Source organism: Sorex fumeus, unplaced genomic scaffold (genome assembly GCF_029834395.1).
Source record: "Sorex fumeus unplaced genomic scaffold, SorFum_2.1 ptg000003l, whole genome shotgun sequence".
NCBI classification, from domain to species: Eukaryota; Metazoa; Chordata; class Mammalia; order Eulipotyphla; family Soricidae; genus Sorex; species Sorex fumeus.
The window spans coordinates 39,947,688-39,967,565 of NW_026606060.1; the positions used below are offsets into that span (position 1 = coordinate 39,947,688).

At 37.5% G+C, this 19,878-nt stretch overlaps 2 protein-coding genes across 3 annotated transcripts in view; one reads left to right on the forward strand and one right to left on the reverse strand.

Annotated features, from left to right (window-relative positions):
• PLEKHG7 (pleckstrin homology and RhoGEF domain containing G7) overlaps positions 1-13,038 on the forward strand; it is a 68,260-nt gene extending 55,222 nt beyond the window's left edge. Inside the window, exons 14-17 of the mRNA XM_056117531.1 lie at positions 4,577-4,656; positions 6,973-7,126; positions 10,362-10,459; positions 11,379-13,038. Of these exons, the coding sequence (XP_055973506.1) occupies positions 4,577-4,656; positions 6,973-7,126; positions 10,362-10,459; positions 11,379-11,486 (440 nt within the window). The 3' untranslated portion in view covers positions 11,487-13,038. The remainder of the gene's footprint in view (positions 1-4,576; positions 4,657-6,972; positions 7,127-10,361; positions 10,460-11,378) is intronic.
• Positions 13,039-15,302: 2,264 nt separating this feature from the next.
• EEA1 (early endosome antigen 1) overlaps positions 15,303-19,878 on the reverse strand; it is a 143,128-nt gene continuing 138,552 nt past the window's right edge. For both annotated transcript variants that reach the window (XM_056115465.1, XM_056115456.1), the window contains one exon: positions 15,303-19,813. In XM_056115465.1, the coding sequence (XP_055971440.1) occupies positions 19,691-19,813 (123 nt within the window). In that variant the 3' untranslated portion in view covers positions 15,303-19,690. The remainder of the gene's footprint in view (positions 19,814-19,878) is intronic.

Consider the following 19,878-nt stretch of genomic DNA (forward strand, 5'->3'; position numbering starts at 1 on the left):
CTATACCAAACAGGATCCCTGAGCACTGACGGGGTTCATTCTGAGCACAGAGCCAGGAAGACTCCCTGAGCACTGCAGGGTATGAACGCTCTCCCAAACAAAATAATAAAAACTGCAAATTTACATTTTCCTTGTTATTATTTATAATTTAAAAAGTAATTATATGTGACAAAGCAATAATCCAAATAGTTAAATAAAACGATAGCTTTGCATTCAGACAAAGGCCTTTCCCTTTTACATCGGTATCTATCTGGGGTGGTCACACACTTTGACTATCTGCTCTTTTCCTACAGCAACCGCTTTCTGAATACCATGAGATGTGCTGGCCTGTTTTTAAAATGGTAGAAAGTTATGCACAAGTTAAGGAAAAGTATGAGGGCAAGTTCAACTGTAATAATAAGGAGGACTTTGCCTTAGAGCTGGCCTAGATATACGGTGGGATTAGAAGAACTGGGCACCTTTTCTACTGGGACAGGAGTCAGGGGATTCGGGAAATTTGTTTAAATCCCATTTCCTCTTTTGTAACTTGGTGATGTTTGATGTGTGGATGATGACAATGATGGTAATATCAGTGATGACCGACCTAACACTAATATATTATACTTCCAAATTTCTTCCAACCCTAAGAGTTTTAGTATCTATTTTTTATTCTCCAAAGGTAGAAGCTCTCATAACTTCTGGAGCATAACCAAGTTCCCTTTGGATTTCATGTTGGCATGCAATTCAAAAATGTATTTCTCTTCACAGATTGTCATTTCTAACTCGACAAATGTAATGATCCAGCAGCTGAGACACCTAAAAAATATGTGCTTCTCAAGCTGTTGCAGACATAAGTCAGAAATACTACTTGGCTTTCTTTTTTCATTTTTTGGTTTGGGGACCACACCCAGCAGTATGCAGGGCTAACTCCTTCCTCTGACTCAGGGATCACTCCTGGCAAGAATCAGGGAACCATATATGGTGCCAGAGATTGAACCCGGGTCATCCATATACAAGGCAAGCACCCTAGCCACTATACAATTTCTCTGACTCCTGCTTGATTTTCTAATAGGGCAATGAAAGCTCCAAGTCCAGGCTCTAAGAAATAAAGGTCAAGTTGAAACAAAATTCAAAGCTTTTAAGTCTCAGATCTAGTAGTGCAGTACTTGGCAACATTTCAGACACTGTTCATTAGTTAAGTTATGAAATCATTTATCCCAAGGTATTCATTATACCCCTGGTATAAAATATATGCACAATCGGGGCCACAGTGATAGTACAGTAAGGAGGGTGCTTGCCTCATAAGCAACTGATACAGGATCGCCAGAATCCCATATGGTCCTCTGAGTCCCACTAGGAGTGATCCCTGAGTGCAAAGCCTTGAGCATTGCTAGGTGTGACCTGAAAAACAAAAACGTCATACATGTGTGTGTGTGTGCGTGTGTGTGTACTTGTACCATCTAACTTTATGCTCAAAGTCTCCCCTGTCAACCTTCTCTTATCACCATTATTGCTGAATACTGTCATCAGTCCTTGAAGTTAACCATTTTGCACATTTATTACATGTGTTCTTTGATGAGAATGAATGTTCCTTGAAAGCAGGCACTGCTAAACTAGTGATGTGGTTGAGGTTCAGCATTTGCTGACTTCTTAGCAAAGCACTGGGATAAATGGGAGAAAAATAAAAAAGGATTTCCAAGAATAATGTCTAGGACTTTGAAGGTTCTCACCATGTACTAATTACTTGAGGGACCAGAGAGATAGTACAGTGGGTAAGGAGCTTGACTTGAAGGAGGCCACCCCAGGTTCGATCCCTGGTATCCCATATGGTCCCCCAAGCCTGCCAAGCGTAATCCTTGAGTACACAACCAGAAATAAACCCTGAGCACCACTGTGTGTAATAACAAGAACAACATAATAAATAAATAAAATGAAATAAATGCCTGAGATTAGCAAGAGAAAACAAAAGTGTCTCATCAACATAATTCACATATGAGCAGCAGTAGGAGAGGAAATCTGATATTGTCCAGATATTCCATTTCTAGCCCTATTCACTAGTTAGGAAACTAAGTCAGCTATTGGAAAATAGAGAAAGATCATTGTTTCAGAAGACAGATGTTCACGTTTTACTCAAGTAAAAGACTGAGCTCTATGTCAGGGCCACTCTGTCTTTTGACTCTGCAGTCTTAGAGAACTGCTTCCATCACTCTGGTTCTGGATGAATCAGAAGCATGTCACTAGTCTAGCAAGAATGGAGAAAGGGGAAACAAAGGGCAGAGGGCATAGCCCTGCTCTCTGAGGATGTGACTCAGGATTTTCACCTCTACTTCAGTTTTATTGGCCAGAATTTAGTTTCTTATTCATATTTTTTCACAAAGGAAAGCAGAAGATATGGTATTTATGAGTTGTGAATGTGTATACAAGAAAACTTGGAGATCACATTGCTACAACAGAAGGGAGAACGGTCTTTGAGGGGCAATTATCAGTCTCGGTCAATACTGAATGGCAAAAGTAGTAGTATCTAGAAGTGATGGAAGCACTTTATAAAAGTATTTGTGGGTGATTCAAAATAGAATAGAACATCTACGTTCTCTTCTATACAAATATACAATTTTTCCCCTACCTTAAGGAAATCAAGGGAATAGAGGTGAATCCTAAATATTTTATTTACTAAGTTAACCTTAACCACAATGTTTCTAGAAGCAAAAGTGACAAAATATTTCTAGAATAATTTCAACAAATAAGTAGAATAATGAAAATCCTGAATTTTCTTATGTTTATTCATACCCTATTATCTCCCTCAGAGTGGAATCCTTTCTATCCTGAACTCATTTAAATCTAATTAATTTTTCCCTTTTATTTCTAAGCTACAGTAATAATGAGGGTAAAAGCTTATACTAATATTTAGTACTTTTCTCCAATGAGCTCCTTCTTGGAAAAAGTAGAAAAATTTATTGCCTTAAGTATCTGTCAAAAGTGGTATCAGAAAAAATGTGTATAGGGCCCGAGAGGTAGCAGAATAGCTGAGCACATGCTTGCATGCAGGAGACCCCAGTTCAATCTCTGGCATTACCTGTTCCCTCAGCACCCTTGGGAGTGGCCCCCAAGCACAGAACTAGGAGTAACCTCTGAGTACCACCATGTGTGGCTCCAGAAGTAAATGGAAATATAAGAAATGTGATAAAGTTGTAGAAAGGATAAGTAAACATATATGGACACACCGTAGAACTTGAATCGAGCCATTTTTACAGTTGTCTTAATTAGTTAGGAGTGGCAGAACAAAATAGCACAGATGCACAACTAACCTTAAAGGACAGATATTTGTTTCTCAGGTGAGCAAGTCGAGAGCAAGCTGCTAGTCTATTCAGTTTCTGAAGAGAACTTGCTTCCTGATTTCTCCTTGTGTGGGTGGGAAGATCAAGAGTGAGAGAGAACGGCGGGGGAGGGTGACAGAGAGAGAAAGAGAGAGAGAAAGAGAGAGAGAGAGAAAGAGAGAGAGAAAAAGACTAGTTCTTAACTAGTTCTTTTAATGACTGCACTAATTCTTTGGGATCAGGGCTCCACATATATGCCCTCATTAAGTCTTAATTACATTCTTATTATAGACATAGTCACCTCAAGGGTTAGGTACTCATCCTATATATAGGGGGAAGCTGAAGGCCGAGAGCATAATTCAGACTATGTCAATAACAGTATAACTATCCTTTGAGGGGTGGGAGGGTAATGCTTATCTTTGTCAATCTATGTGAGTCAAGAGGAAAATATGTGTATCCATTGACAAACCCCTGTGACTCCCCCAAACTGAGTGAGAAACTCAATTGTGTAACTTGCGGAGATGAGGGTGGGGGGGACTGTATTTGCTTTCTTCTGTAAAAATAAAAAGGGCTGTATGTTCAATTAGTCTACAGATGTGTTGTAAGCCCAGTGGAAAACATGACAAATACGTTCCCAATTCACTCAGATGCACTGGAAATGTTCACAAATACACTGATCTTTAAAGTTGATGGCTTCAGCTCAAATCAGGTCTCTGCTTCAAGAAGAAACTAATTTCAACAGCCACACAGTTTTCTGACCCACATGATTAGACTCCCTGCACAGCTAGGATGCCCTTTGTTTTCTAAGGGATTCTGATTAACACACACAAACACACACACACACACACACACACACACACACACACACACTAGATACGATTTGACTATAAGAATAAAATTAGATAATTTGCCACTACATGGATGGATCTGGAGAGTATCATGCTGAATGAAGTCAGAGAAGAGGAACAGATGTTGAATAATCTCTCATAGTTGGATATGAAAAAGCATAGAAATTGAATAACAAATAGTAAAAAACAGCAGAACCTGAGAAATGGTTTACAGAAATGAGCTTTCAAGGGTGGGTGATGGGTGGCTGAAGGGGACCATGTGACAAAGGTAGAAGGAAGTGGATACTCTGATGGAGGGTGTGCTGCTGGAATGCTGTACACAAGAAGCCCTACAATTTACACATGGTAAATCACAGTGCTTCAAATGAAAAACAAACAAAAAGAAACTTTCCGTTTACTCTTTTCAGCTCCAATTTCACCTTCTTCTTTCCTCAGAAAACACAAGATTCCTAGATGTTTATCTATTTCTCTTTGATGATTTCCTCTTAGTTACGAAAACCAAGCGCAACAAAAAGGTAAATTGCTGCTACTTGTAAATAAGCTTGCTAAATCAATTTAGAAATATTTCCAAATAGGTTGTGTCAAAATTATAAAAAGTTTCTCCTATCATCACATTCCATCTTCTTCACAAGAGTAGAGGCATTGGCTTTCTTAGTCATTTAGCTTTAGACCGAAAATCAACAATAGTAAGTTAAGTTAATCTTCAAAGATCTCAAAGGAGGTGTAGATTCTCAGAAGACTGAGTCTGTACTCTTCCAAGGGATGTTTCAGAAGCCACAGACTTTATGCCTGACTGGCCTAATCATATCGGAGTTCTGTCCATAGCTGCCTTTTCCTCTTCCAAATTGTTCATGAGAACAAAAGCTGCATGAGACTCTAAACTACATGTCCAAAGGGATTGCCACCACTCATTCTGATTTGAAAACCTGTCTTCCTGAGAAGTGATGACAGGGAACAGAGGTGGGGGTGTTGGAGGCACCCCCCATCTCTCAGTGTCTTTAAGAACTATAGAAACCCAATCAATGTATGGCTGATGTCAGAGATAAAATGAGTCATCTAGGGGGGCTGGAGTTGATAGGACAATGAGTGGGGCATTTGCCTTGCTTGTGGCCAACTCACGTTTGATTCCCAACATCCCATCTGGTCCCCTGAGCACCACCAGGAGTAATTTCTGAGTGTAGAGATAAGAGTAACCCCTGAGCATCACTGGGTATGACCGCTCCCCTTCCCCCCAAAAAAGAGTCACTTAGAGACAAAAAACCACAAAATTTCCTCTGAGAAGAATTTCCCTAATCAAGAATTTATTCTTGGCTTTCACTGTTGTTGCTACTATTCATGAAGTTGTGCCTCCAAACTTTCTAGCTCGTCTCCCCTTTCACATTCTGTTCCCTGAAGGGTGGAAGTAAGTGGTGTCAGGAAGGGGGCCTCCTTGTAAGATTTGGGTCACCAGCCTGAGAAATGGGAGGAAGAGCTGCAGAAATAATCTAACACCACTCCACTCTGCTTGCTTCTTTATCCCATTACGTAGACTTACACAGATGTGTGTCCTCAAGATATCCCTCCCATCTTTTTTTTTTTTTTGATTTTTGGGTCACATCTGGCGATGCTGAGGGGTTAATGCTGGCTCTATTCTGGAATCACTCCTGGCAGTGATCGGGGTACCATATGGGATGCTGGGAATCAGACCCAGGCTGGCTGCATACAAGGCAAATGTCCTACCCACTGTACTATTGCTCTGATTCCTCATCTTTTAATAATCTACTTTTCTAGATGGCATGTTGGTTAGTTGAACTAAATAATTTAAAGATCTTTCAGCAATAAAATAGACAACTATTAATCAATCTAAAAATAGTGGATTGGTGGTTCGAGAGAGAGTGGGTGCTTTCACTTCAAATAATGGCACAAATCAGAACATATGCTGACTGTATTAAAATATTTTGCAAATTGATTTTAAAGCACAAAATGTTATGTTTTAAATTCCTCTTTGCTCTTTGGTGAGGCAAATGACAACTGTTCACACCATTTAAAGAATATCAACATCTTATATATGTAAATAATCTCAATTATTTACAAGTTAGAGAGTATGAACTCCTTGTAGAATTTAGTATTCGATCCCATGGACACTACTGACCAAGATGAGGCTCTCCTTTCTCATGCATCTAAGTGAATACATTATAGACACTATAAATGAAGAGCTTGTCATTGGAGTAATGGTGATTATTGGGACTGGAATGACAGCAGAGCAGGTAGGGTATTTGCCTTGGACACAGCTAACCTAGGTTTGATCTGTGGCATCCCATATGGTCCCAGTCCCACCAAGAGTGATCCCTGAGCACAGAGCCAAGAGTAAGCCCCGAGCATCACCAAAACCAAAATAAAAAAATGAAGTGATAATGATTAAAACCTGTCCAATTTGGCCATCACTCATTATTCTGTATCTACACTTGGGAACCTGAAGTACTACACTTTGAATACCTATTTGGGGAAATGCTTTTCAAGATCCAGAAAGAATAGTTGATTTTATTCTTTTTCTTTTGGGGGAGAGGGGTGGTCAGAAAGGCACACCCAGTGGTGCTCAGGGATTACCTCTGTCTCTGGGCTCATGGATCACTCCTGGTGGAGCTTGGGGAACCATATGGAATGCTGGGAATCAAATCCAGGTCAGCCAAGTGCAATTCAATCCCCCCTCATGGTATACTATCTCTCTAGCTCCAAAAGTATGGCAAATTTTAAGTGATTGCTCTGAAAATCAAAGTGCTTGAGAATGCAGTTCAGCTGACATGCCAGTATTAAGTACCTAGTGATGGCATGACTTTTCTTTTTCATTTCAGAAAACTGGAGGCTTAGACCTCAGTTCAGTGTGCCCTTCACTTACTCCTGAGCTGCTAAATGTAATTAAAGAAGGTGGTTCATGCACAGTACTAGACCAGCCCATTCCATTAGACAGACTGGTACTTCGAAGTATTGAAACTCTCCATGTGTCAGGTACGTTTCTGTTCCCATCATTGTTGATCTCCTTGCCGTCAAAATGTGATATTGGCCATCTTTGATTTATAAGATATAAGCTGAATTTCAGACAATACTGGGATGCCATGTGATTGTGTATCAATTGCTCTAGAAATTAGTTATGCACTTGGGTTTTTAAATCGCATATTCCTCTTTGTAAAACAAGGTTAATATATCTTAATGGGATGCCATAAAATCAAATAAAATGATGCATATTGAGTCCTCAATAAATAACTACTATTGGTAATTTATCACTTAATTACTGTTGTTGAAACACTGCTTCTCTGTGATGTGTTCTGCAAGTCCATGATATTTCATTATAATCACTCTAGAGAAGAAATATTTCAGAACTGGCATATGGGTCGAAAATATATCCATCAATCATTCTGTTCATTCATGCAATTACTTTCTGAGTGTCCCTGGAGAACAAGATACTAGTAGATGCCCAGGAGATACACAAACCAAAAAAGAAACAATCCTTTTTCTCAGAATAGGGTTCACTCTCAGAGTAGTGAAAGATCATTAAACCCTGTCAGAAAAGTTCTACTGTTGCTGTTGTGCAGGTGTGAAGGCATTTTTATTCTTTCTCCTTCCACTGAGATGTGCAGTAGAGTGACCTGAGTAAGTTGCATCTTTTGATTTGGCTGGCACCAATCTCCATCTAAATAGGGCAAATTGTGTAAGTGAAATTGGCATGGCAAGTCTAAAAAGGGTCATCTTGAGGGAGCTCAATCTTTGCCTGGGGGTGCACCTCTGCATTTGGAGGCTTCCCGCACCCATGGCAGAGTAGTGAATCCAGCAGTATCAGAATGTGTATCCCCCAAATTCTTCCCTTTGTTTACATTCTCATGGAAAAACTCTCATAGCATCCTAGGCTAGGAGTTTACTCAGGATCACAGGAAGAGATAAAAGCTGTTAGGAGCAGAAGCTGCCTGAACCTCCAGGAGGAAGAGCAGAGGTCATGGGACTTAAGCCTCAGGTTAGCCACTGTCCTGCCAGTCTGAAAGACTGAACTTGGAGATGTGGCCTCACTGCATGCCTTTCCTCCTTTATCTGTTGTTTTTATTTTTTTTAATACAACCAATGCCTTTAAAAATTTCTGCTTCCCCCGCTGAAAAAATGTCTGATTTGTCACCAATTTCTTGTTTCTGCTTTTTGTTAATTTTTTTCCTGGTCCCTTTTTCTACTGTTTTGAGTCTGTGAGATGAAATCTACAAACTCTTTAAATAGATTTGTGTGAGGTGAAAGCTACAGATCAAGAAAGAGTAGCACTGTGACACTGTCCTCCCATTGTTCATGGATTTGCTTGAGCAGGCACTAGTAATGTCTCCATTGTGAGACTTGTTGTTTTTGGCATATCGAATACACCACCGTGGGGAGCTTGCCAGGTTCTGCCGTGCGGGCAGGATACTCTCGATAGCTTGCCAGGCTCTCTAAGAGAAATGGAGGAATTGAACTGGGGTCGGCTGTGTGCAAGGCAAACGCCCTACCCTACCCGCTATGCTATAGTTCCCACCGCCCAGAGAGAGTAAAGGGTAAAAAATAAATTATTTACTCAGGAGTGATATGTGGTTACAAATCCTGTCTATATCATTTAAACAGCATACTATAAGGAAAATTAATTCCAATCTACTTATTTGTAAATGGGAATTAGCTGTTCTATCTATAGGTTGCTATGTGGCTCAAAAGACAAAGAAAGAGAAGCACGGTTTCCTCATACAGTAACTTCATAATAAATGGTGTCAATTACTATACTTGCATATCAGGTTGTAAAGAGTTATCCCCACCTGCTATGTATTAGAATAGTCCTGCTTGTTATAGGTTTTAGAATAACAAAAACGTATAGCCTTTGAGGAAAATGCATTCCAAAATCCAGTCTAGAACAATGGCCTTGGTCCAGTCTTCAAGCCTCATTTGCTGTAGACAATTTGGGAGATAAAGAGAGTAAAACAAACACCCCCTCCCCCAAGTCACAAGTCATTTAATTGGTTTACATACTCTCACCTGGAGGAAAAGCTAGACAAAAATTCATGACCTTAACATGTTATTTGTATAGTACAATTTGGGAATTATGAGATTTAGACTGTTATATGTAATCTGAAATACTAGAGCACCAATTGCAGGTAAGAAAATAAAAGTCACATTTGCTTTGAACCTAAAAAAAAGAAGTCCAACCTGCCTCACAGAGTCTGAGTAAAATGAACAATCAGCCAGCCAGGAATCAAACCCAGGCCTCTCCTCTCTCCACAGTACCAGAAGATAACCCTGGTTGATTGTTGTTGGTTTGGGTGTGAAATATAAGTCCACTATAGTAAGAACAGAGTCTGCAGAATTTTATTCCTATTGCATTATAAAATCAAAGCTCAAGCTTTCATTTTAAAACTGCCTGAATACACACACACACACACACACTTCCGAGAATGTCCTGTTAGCTTTTCCAATTAGGGAAAGACAAAACACTTTATTTTACAAACATAGATATCACGTCAGAGGGGGCCGGAGCGATAGCACAGCAGGTAGGTATTTGCCTTGTACGTGGCCGACCTGGGTTTGATCCCCGGCGTCCCGTATGGTCCCCCAAGCACCACCAGGAGTGGTTCCTGAGTGCAGAGCCAGGAATGACCCCGGAGCATTGCTGGGTGTGACCCAAAAGGCAAAAAAAAAGAAAAAAAGAAAAAAAAGAAATCACGTCAGAAATCACTGTTTTTGGTTTTGTTTTGTATTTCCCATAATTTGATGTATACTAGATATCAGGTGAGTCAATTTGGGAGCTCTTCCTGGCCTGTTTGAAGCAGTCAGGTGGCTTTTTATTTTTTTTAAAGGATAGATTTGAAAGAAGAATAATTACATTGCTTTCCATTATTTTTATTAGCTATATTTTACTTATACAAAATCCAGCTAATACGCTGTTTCTTTTGTAAGAAACCTATGTTCATTTAAGCCAACCTTACATTTCATCAAATCCCAGAACTCATTAGTTAAGAAAGGGCTTGTATATTTAAAGTGAACCTAATTGAATACAGTACAGCCAGTCTTGGAATAAGATTTTAGTTTTGTAATTTTTGGTAATCTGCATTAACCTCCTACCTTTTTTTTAAAACAAACAAAAAACCACCACCAAAAAAAAAAAAAACACCTGGCCCTTGTACTGAGAAACTATTTGAATTTCATTCATACTAAATGATGTGGCTTTTTTCTTTGTCTTCTTTTCTAGCCTTTGGGCTGAGAAATGCTTTTCTTATACAGCATGAAAACAGATATCGGCAGTGTATAGCAGCATTCTTATTACAAGCACAGACGGAAAACATCAAAGTATGTATTACGATTTCCCAGGTCTTGAATTTAGAAATGACAGAAGGAAGATATCTGACCCTAGTGTGCCAAGTGATGGTGACTGAGAAGTTTTGTTTAGCACCCTCACCTGCTCTGGATCAGGGAAAGAGAAGGAACAGGAGAAGTTTCCACAGGATGTGCAGAAACCTCCTGAGTTGGCAATTTCCTCACAACCTTCCTTTTCGGCAGCAGCAGCAGTTAGGAACTGTCTCTGTTGCTGCAGTTCCTGCAGGAAATAGGGAAAACTGTTTCGGATTGCATGAATCACCTTTAATATACCTCAATCAATTTTCAGAGTACTTACTGACTTAAGTGTAGGGTGCCTACAGTATTGAACCATGCCAATTCTGCTTTTCCATCTTTGAAAATATGCTGCTGCAATGTAGAGTTAAGCTAAAGTATGGCTCCCTGACTTCTCTCACGTTTCCATTTTTTACTTTTCTCTGTTAAAACTTTCTTAGAGCACCAATGTGGCCAGACTATAAATGTAGTAATATGCTATTCTTATGGACTCAATTTCCTGGGTCATCTTCTTCAGTCTGTTTTCCAAATTATGCAACTGGTTAAGAACTCAGAGTTCCACACAAAATAGAAATTCAGCTTTCAAGCTATTTATATTTCCAGTGCTCATTCTTCTAATTAGTCATCACTGACTATTACATTTCCTTAATCACTCATGACTTTATCCAGCTTGCATATTATACTCACTTAATCTATTTGTGTTCTCATATATGGTTAGCTATATGTATTATATAATAAATTTTAAAAAAATGGGAAACATGCAAATTAGATTTCTTTTAAAGAGCAAGTCAGTAATAAAAAATATTCATCCAAATATGTACTACTGCCAGCTTAACAATCTCCACTCTCCCTCTCTTCTCTATATCTATTTTAACAGAAAATATGGATGACACAAATAACAGAAGCAATCTCTCGCTTCTTCAAGAATAAGGAAATGAAGAAAATATCTTACTTCACATTGCCTGCAGAATCCTCTGAAATTTAGAAGTCTGAAATAGATGGTATATCCTCTTTTAGATATTAGGGATTTAAGATATTCTTTCATTCCAACATTTGTAACACTTATCTTTTGATTAAGATGCAGGGAAATATGCAATTAAAAAGAATTCCAGAATTTGAAACTTTGAGCTAAACAGTAATAATGACTGGAATAAATTTGAACTCCACAGAATTTTTCAACAGTCTAAACTAATATCCAGATGGCCTCGTAATGTTCCAATCAGGTTGCAACATGTGAAAGAACCACATGGTACTGTTATGGTTGATAAAGAATGACTGATCTGAAAAAACATGAGGAGAAGAAAAGTCCGCTGTGTCCAATATGAGTTCCAGCATCTTTGTGTATTTCTTTAATGAAATCAATTTTGCTACATGGCTTATAAACCAGACTTACAGCTTTGCAGTCTACCTCACACAGTGATATTCTTTTAATACAAAGCTTGGTTTGCCCTTTTAATATAGTAATCAATAAATAAGGCATACATTTTAATAGCAACTTAAAAATTCTTCACTAGTTTATCTCAAGCATGCTTTGTAATTTTCTACTGTAGAAAATCCCAAGGTATAAATTTTATAAAGAAAAAACAAAAATGTTCCAGCTTCATCAATTATATATTTACATGACATTTTCAGAGAAATCATAAGATCTTTCTTTTAACATCATCTTTAAAGAAAGATGGATAAAACTACTTCCTGGATACTAACTGGTGTGTTTGGGGAAAATCGTCACTAAATTTTATTTGAAAGGACTTGAAACTTCATTAGAAATTTTATCAAAAAAAAAAAAACAACCAAACACATTTCCAGGGCCCAGTGGGCTTAAGCGCATGTTTTTGCATGTGGGAGACACATGTTTGAATATCATCACAGCACAGTTCCCTGAGCACCACCAAGTGACTCATGAACAGCACCAGAGCATTGCTGGGTATGCATCTTCCCTCCAAAAAGTCAATGTGCAGCCCAGGGAAAAAGCTCAATTGATTGGTGAGCATGCTTTGCATCCAGAAGAAACATTTTTAACCCTTATATTCATGCTTATGGTGCCCAAAGCATTACTAGGAGCAATTCCCAAGCACTGAGCCAGGTGTGGCCTCAAAACTTAAAACACTGAAAAAGACCATTTACATTTTTATATCATAATAAAATAATACTGTTAACGTTGAAGGAATCAGGTTTCATCAGACAGAAGTCTACAAATTGCAATTTTCGTTAGGATTATCACAATGGAATTAGTAAATGTATCAACTTGAGCCGCATGACAAATAGTATCTTAACCTCTGGGATACTGAAATGGGATAAAGACAAGGGTGCTTGGGGAAGTCATATGCACAATTAGCTCTTATAGAATATGCAAATCTCACCATGAAAACCAGGCAGTACAGACAAGTGCATCAGAAAGGCTCCCAAGCAAAAACCACAGACCATCCAAACCCAGGGTTACAATCCCCTTATAATTAGACATCAGAAAATCAAAGGCAAATATGGAAAGCAGTAACTATTGTTAGTGTCTGGTAACAAATGAGGTGGGGAAAGGCAAAAAAGAGGCATAACTTCAAGTTCCTTAGAAATAAAACATGGATAAAATTGATAACAACTTAGTCCAGAAGTCAATATACATATATGCAAAAAAATTTCTGGCTAAAAAAATTTTTTTACAAAAAAAAATTTATGGTAATTTTTTAGAAAAATATTAATTTTCCTATAGATATAATTTAGATATTTTAGATAATTTAAATATAAACTGAGCTAGAAAAAAGACAATAGACTAGGACTAGGTGATCTATGAAGATTTCTTTAGTCTTATGAGTCCAGTAACTATATACATATTTTTATGTAAAGAAATAGTTTTTCCCTAGTTAAAATAAATTAACATAAAGAAAGGATACTAAACAGTTTAAGAATGTGATATATATTATATATATATATATATATAATTTCAGTACTCTTAAGTTCACTGAAACATTATTCACAATAGCTGAGATATGGAAAAAACTCTAATGTTCCATTAAGTGAAGAACAGAAAAAAATGCAGAGGGTCAGGGAGCTAGCTCAGGGATCAAAATGAACACAATGATTCATTTGTGATCCTCAGTACCACATGGCATCCCATCCCTGAGTACTCCTGTGAGTAGTTCTGGAGACCACACAGCACTGTTAGGAGTGGTCATGGTGACCTCTGTGAACTGCTAGGGGGCCTCTGGTCGGCCCAACACTGCTGGGCCCTAGAACTGAACCACCCAGCAGTGTGTTAGCCATCACATGGAGTGCCTCTGAGCCCTTGAGCACTGTTGGAGATGTGACTCAATGGCAGAGCACATATTTCACATGTGTGAGGCCAGGTTCCCTCCTCAGCAACACACACACACACATGGTGTAGACATACAGTGGAATAGTATTCAGCTTTAAAAAGAGGGGGCCTGGAAGACTGCTCCATGGTTGGAAGCCTGCCTCATGAGCTGGGGCAGAAGGTAGCTGGAAGGATCACTAGGACAATGATGGTTGGAGAGATCATTTAGAATGGGAGATGTGTGCTGAATGTAGATAAAGGACCAAACATGATGGCCTCTCAGTAACTGTATTGCAAACCATAATACCCAAAGGTAGAGAGAGGCTATGAGGGAAACTGTCTGTCAGAGAGGCAGGGGGAGGGGTGGAATGTGGAGGGGAGGATACTGGGGACATTGGTGGTGGAAGGTGTACACTGGTGGTGGGGTGGGTGTTCCATCACTGTACGACTGAAACTCAAAAGCTTTGTAACTGTATCTCATGGTGATTCAATAAAATATAAATAAATAAAATTTTAATTTTTTAAAAGGAATTCTACAATGTATGAACCTTGAGGAAACTATGCAAAGGGGAAAAGCCAGTCAAAGAAAGATGAATACTGTATGATTTAACTTGTATGAGGAACCTAAGAATTAAAATTCACAAAACAAAAGAGTGTAGAAGTGGCTGCTAGAGGTTGGGATGAGGTGTAAAGAGGAAGGCAAGGAAGATGTTATTAACCAAAGGGCATAAAGTTCCAGTTATGCAAGATGAATAAACTCTAGAGAGCTACTGTATGTACATTTAAAAACATGTGGAGGAGATATTATGGTAAGTGGTATTACCAATACGATACATTAAAAAATGTATTATAAACTGGAATTCTAGGAAGCTCAAAAAGGAACATATCTAATCTTTAACATATTGAGATTTTCAATGTACATTACACTCTTCAGAAAAAAGCAAACTGAAAGTGAAATAAAAAAACAGTTATAGGATGTTGGTTCACAGGAGGGAAAAAAAGGTGAAAGCCATGCATTAAACTTTCAGTAAACAAATGACCACCTGGGTATTAGACCTATAATGCAGTAAGAGATTACTTTTATGTTGTTTCCTTTTTTAGTCTTGTTAATTTTCCATTACAATATGTTGACCAAAAATGGAATGTTTTAAGCAAAACTTCATTAATGATGGCTCTAAAAATTATGAATTTAATTTTTATTCTAATTTAAACGACATTAAAGCATAATTGCCCCTCTCGGAGAATCTGGCAAGCTACTGAGAATATCTCGCCTGCACGGCAAAGCCTGGCAAGCTCCCTGTGACGTATTCGATATGCCAAACACAGTAACAACAAAGCCTCCAATGGAGACGTTACTGGGCCCGCTCGAGCAAATCGATGAACAATGGGAGGACAGTGTTACAGTGCTGTCAATACCCAAGTATAAAGTTACAATGGTCTGTAAATAAATACAAAATGGTTAATATCTTGGTCTGTCATCTTTTTAAAAAGACAAAGTAATTGTCACAGAAGACATCTATTAGAAAGAAATGGGTTTTTAATCTTTGACATATTTTAAAAAACAAAAGCAACAATTTAATAAGGATCCTTCCATTTTTCTTTATACATGTAAATGCTGTCGTGTAATTTAGCAGTTACATTATAATCAATAAACCTTCAATTACTGCATTTAGAAATTACAGTATTTACTGAGCTAACCTTTCTCACAAAATAAGGCACAACTACATATCACAAGTAGTAAACACAATACAAATAAGAAACTAAAAACTGAGAAAATATTCATGCAAAAGTATCTACGGAAACTATGAATATATATGATCCAGTTCATGGAAGGAGAGAATGTCATACACATATCAGCATCATGTTACAATCATTACTGCTACACAGAAAAAGCTTAACTATACCCAATTCTATTTTATACAATTTTACATAAATTTAGTAAGTTTATGCACAATATTAACATCTGTAACAATAACAAACCAATCATTAAAATTCAGGCAAAGGGCAATTAAGACACAATAACCTGTGGCACATTATAATTACAGAGTATCATTCATCAAGCTCATGTCTAGGAATATAGATCAATGGCACATTTAAATATATGGATCAAATCATCCATGGTTTTATAAGCCAAAGTGCATTTTTTAAAAAAAAGCTATAGTCAAATATTTGATGAATACCAAAATATAAAATCATAATTTGATCTCCACTTAAAAGCTAAACATTTTATGCAAGTTTATAAAAGGGGACTTTAAGGTTCTTGATACTACAAAATAATATCATAAAGCCTTTTAGAGAGAGAGAGAGAGATGGGAAACTAGCAAATTTGGCAGTTACTATTTAACATTACCATGAGGAAACTATTAAACTAGCTAATTCCACATTAAGAGGTAGTTGAACAAAATGTTATTTGTACACTGCATTGAGGTGTTTGTGTTTTTCCCCCCTCATTTTTCCAAATGAACAATTCTTAGACCAGCAGCATTGTACTCTATTTTTTTAAAATTATGCAAGTATACTTAGTTACACACTGACCCAGCAAGATCTGAATGAAACTCACCCTGCTGGGGCTTGGAATTTACTATGTGATGCCAATACACTTTGCATTATTGGAGTCAAGAGCTGGTTCTCTATGTATGCCAATTCCAATCACAGATGGAATAATACAACCAGCAGATATCTAAAATGTAGCGCCAATAAGGGCTTAGAGTATGACTTTTTTAAAATTAAGAGATATGAAAACCCTTTAACTTTTGTTTCCAAAACATCTTAAATTAGTGAGAGTTAATAGTAAAACTGAGGTTTCTAATATTATCAGTATGACCTATGGTAAATGGGGTGGGGGGTGGACAGAGGAGTGGGAGAGGCAGATAGAGGGAGGGCTGTAAAATGAGATAGACAAAAACTAGAAAAAAATCGCCCTAACACATATGATTTGTCTGTGGTTTTACAATTTTCTTGGTGAGTATGTGGGCAGGGAATTAGAACAAAAGAAAGGACATTAGTGCATCCAATTAGGAGATGAAGAGAAGAATCATTTCCAGAAAAATTCTGATGCTTCATTATATTTTAAAATAATAAAAATGCTGTAAATATCACCATGAGATACACTTACAGACTTACAGACTTTCATGATTGCGTTTCAGTCTAACAATGTTCAGGTACCCACTCCTCCACCAGTGCCTATTCCCCACCTCCAATGTTCCCAGTATCCCTCTCCCACCCCCAGCCTCTGTGGCAGGCAGTCCCTACTATTCTTTCTGTCCTTTTGGATGGTATGCATTACTGTTAAATCTTACGGGAAACTTTTTTCAAACATTCCTACCAAAACATCCCAAACAGTAATTTTCTGCAGGTACAGGAAACCTGGCCCTCATTCTGTTGGGCTGGGTTCCACTTACTGTACAGTCTCCACTTGACAGGGAGCGCTGGGTGAGGCATGTGCCCCAGGGCCTAGGCTGCATCCCACAGGCTTTGAGTGCCCTCCTGAGGAGAGAGGGCCAGCCAGCAGTGGTAGCAGTGAGATAGTCTGGTCAGGGTGGACTTCTTGGAGGAGGTGATGTGGTGCAGAGTGTTGGCGTGAAACTGTCTCAGGGATGTAAAGAGTTCTTCTAGACAGATCCCAGCTCAGGCAGATTGGGAGCATCAGGAAATACCAAGGGCCAGGGAGGTGCCGCAAAGGGTGTGTGGGCCAGAGAGATAATACAGCAGGGAGGGCGCTCTCCTTGCACATGGCCGACCCAGGTTCAATCCCTGGCACCACACGAGGTTCTACTGAGCACCACCAGGAGATTAAGTGACTGTGTTAGTAATGTGTGGGCTGGAGTGATGGCACAGTGGACAGGGCGTTTGCCTTGCACACAGTCCACCCGGGTTCGATTTGTCTGCCCCTCTCGGAGAGCCCGGCAAGCTACCGAGAGTATCCTGCCCACACGGCAAAGCCTGGCAAGCTCCCCGTGATGTATTCGATATGCCAAAAACAGTAACAACAAGTCTCACAATTTGTTGTGAGAGGTTACTGGTGCCCGCTTGAGCAAATCGATGAACAACGGGAGGACAGTGCTATAGTGCTGTAAATATACTTTTCTAACTTATGTGCTTAAGTTACTTATATGTAAAAATAGAGGTGATTAATTGAAATAATCTTTAAAGATATGAAAATGTCTAACAGTAGCTTAATTTATAGTACCCAACTATCATTTTAAATTAAGAGCTATTATGTTTTCTCAATAACATATGCTCAAGAATATATGTTTATTATTCAAATTCAGGGTCTTAATCAGTGTCTTCAATAGCTACTGACAACAAATTTTACTTAGTATTTTTTCATGATAAATGAATGTGGCAATCTTATACTTTATATATATATATATTTAGAGCATAAAAATGACTTCATTTCAGCAATGTTTTAAATAAAGTCTACTATAAATGAAATATTAACTTCCATCCTTCCCTGCTAATATTACCAAATGACCGTGCTAACAGAAATATACCAACTACACATTTCTTCTCCAGAAAGAGACAATATTGATTTAATCTGTTCAGATGATTATTTTCCAAATAAAATTGAAAAAGTTCAATTTTACTGCTTAGCATGCAAATGAGATCATTTAAAATAATCTTTAATTAGCTATTCTGTTTCACTTCTAATTTAACTTTAGGATTTCTAAATACATTTGTTTTTGGTGATACTCTATTCTCCAGCTATTGTTTGTAAGTAATTTCAAAGCTTATGTTTGCAAGTAAAAGATATGTAACCCCAAATTTAGAAACATTTAAATTTCAAATCCATAACTTAAATTCTTCCCTTGTAGATCAAGACTGAAATATAAAGTATAATACTTAATGTCTCGTCATCATTTTTTACTTGTTCTCACAGGTAAGACTATAGTACTATTAGTTACTCTCTTTAGGATGCAAACAAAGAAATTACTGAGAAGCTGAACTATGCTTGAGAAGCCTAAATCAAATAAAAGTGCAAATTGATTTTTAAAAAATTCAGATGCCTAAAGATGCTGAAGAAACAAAATAAAGGAATAATATTAAAGCTAATACCAGGAGATATCCCACTTACAAGAAACTGAAAATACGATCATTACACAGTTTCTGTTACTCATCCCCCAACTGGAGAGATGGGTGAAGTTTTATGGGATTCTTAATAAAAAAATATGTATTTAAAATTAGATAGAATGAGAAAAAGAAAAGCTGAACACAAACCTTTAAAAATATAAGCCCAGGATAGCCATAATGTAAGGAAACTAGTTTTTCAGAGGTTTTCATGAAATCTCTCAAGAGAATTTGATGAGTACTATTAAAAAGATAACCATGTTCAAGTCATGGTTAATACATAATCCTCTATAAAATGTGTTTAGAACACCCAGCATATGTAAATTTGTAACATAACAATATAACTGAGCTATAGTTAAGAGAAAATGTTTCATGGTTCTGTGCATGACTTCACAAAGAGAATATTTAATATAATTAATGTATTATTGTGCAACATATATTACGTGATAACATCAACCATATGCATTTTTGTACATTAAATTTGGGAGAAAGAAGCTATAGAAATGTATTTATGTTATTTGTGAACAATGAAATTATATTTAAAAAAATACATTGCTATTTTTTGTCCAAAGTTTATTTACAATTCATTGGCTAATTCTAAACTTGGTGTGAAAACTGTTCCAGAGGTTAAATGGGGAAAAGTAATGAAAGATAAGCCCAAGTCTCACAAAAATAGAAGAGTTTTACCTGATATAACATTCCAAAATATATTAATTCTAATTTGGTATAGTATTGTAACCACTGTCCAAATCAAAGATTAGTCCAAGACCACTACTAAGGGTTTTTATTAAAAATCTATTATTTATATAATATTACTTTGAAATTGTGATAACTCATTACCCTTGCAAATCATTGAAACATGTATCACAGACACGAACAGGCTTCTTGGAAGAAGGAGTTAAGGCATTTTTAGCTGAACATTCAGCACAGAAGATATTCCCACACTGTCTGCAGTGATGCTGCAATGAAAAAAATTCAAACAGTTTCAAACATAAAAATTATACCAAATATTATGAAATTACAA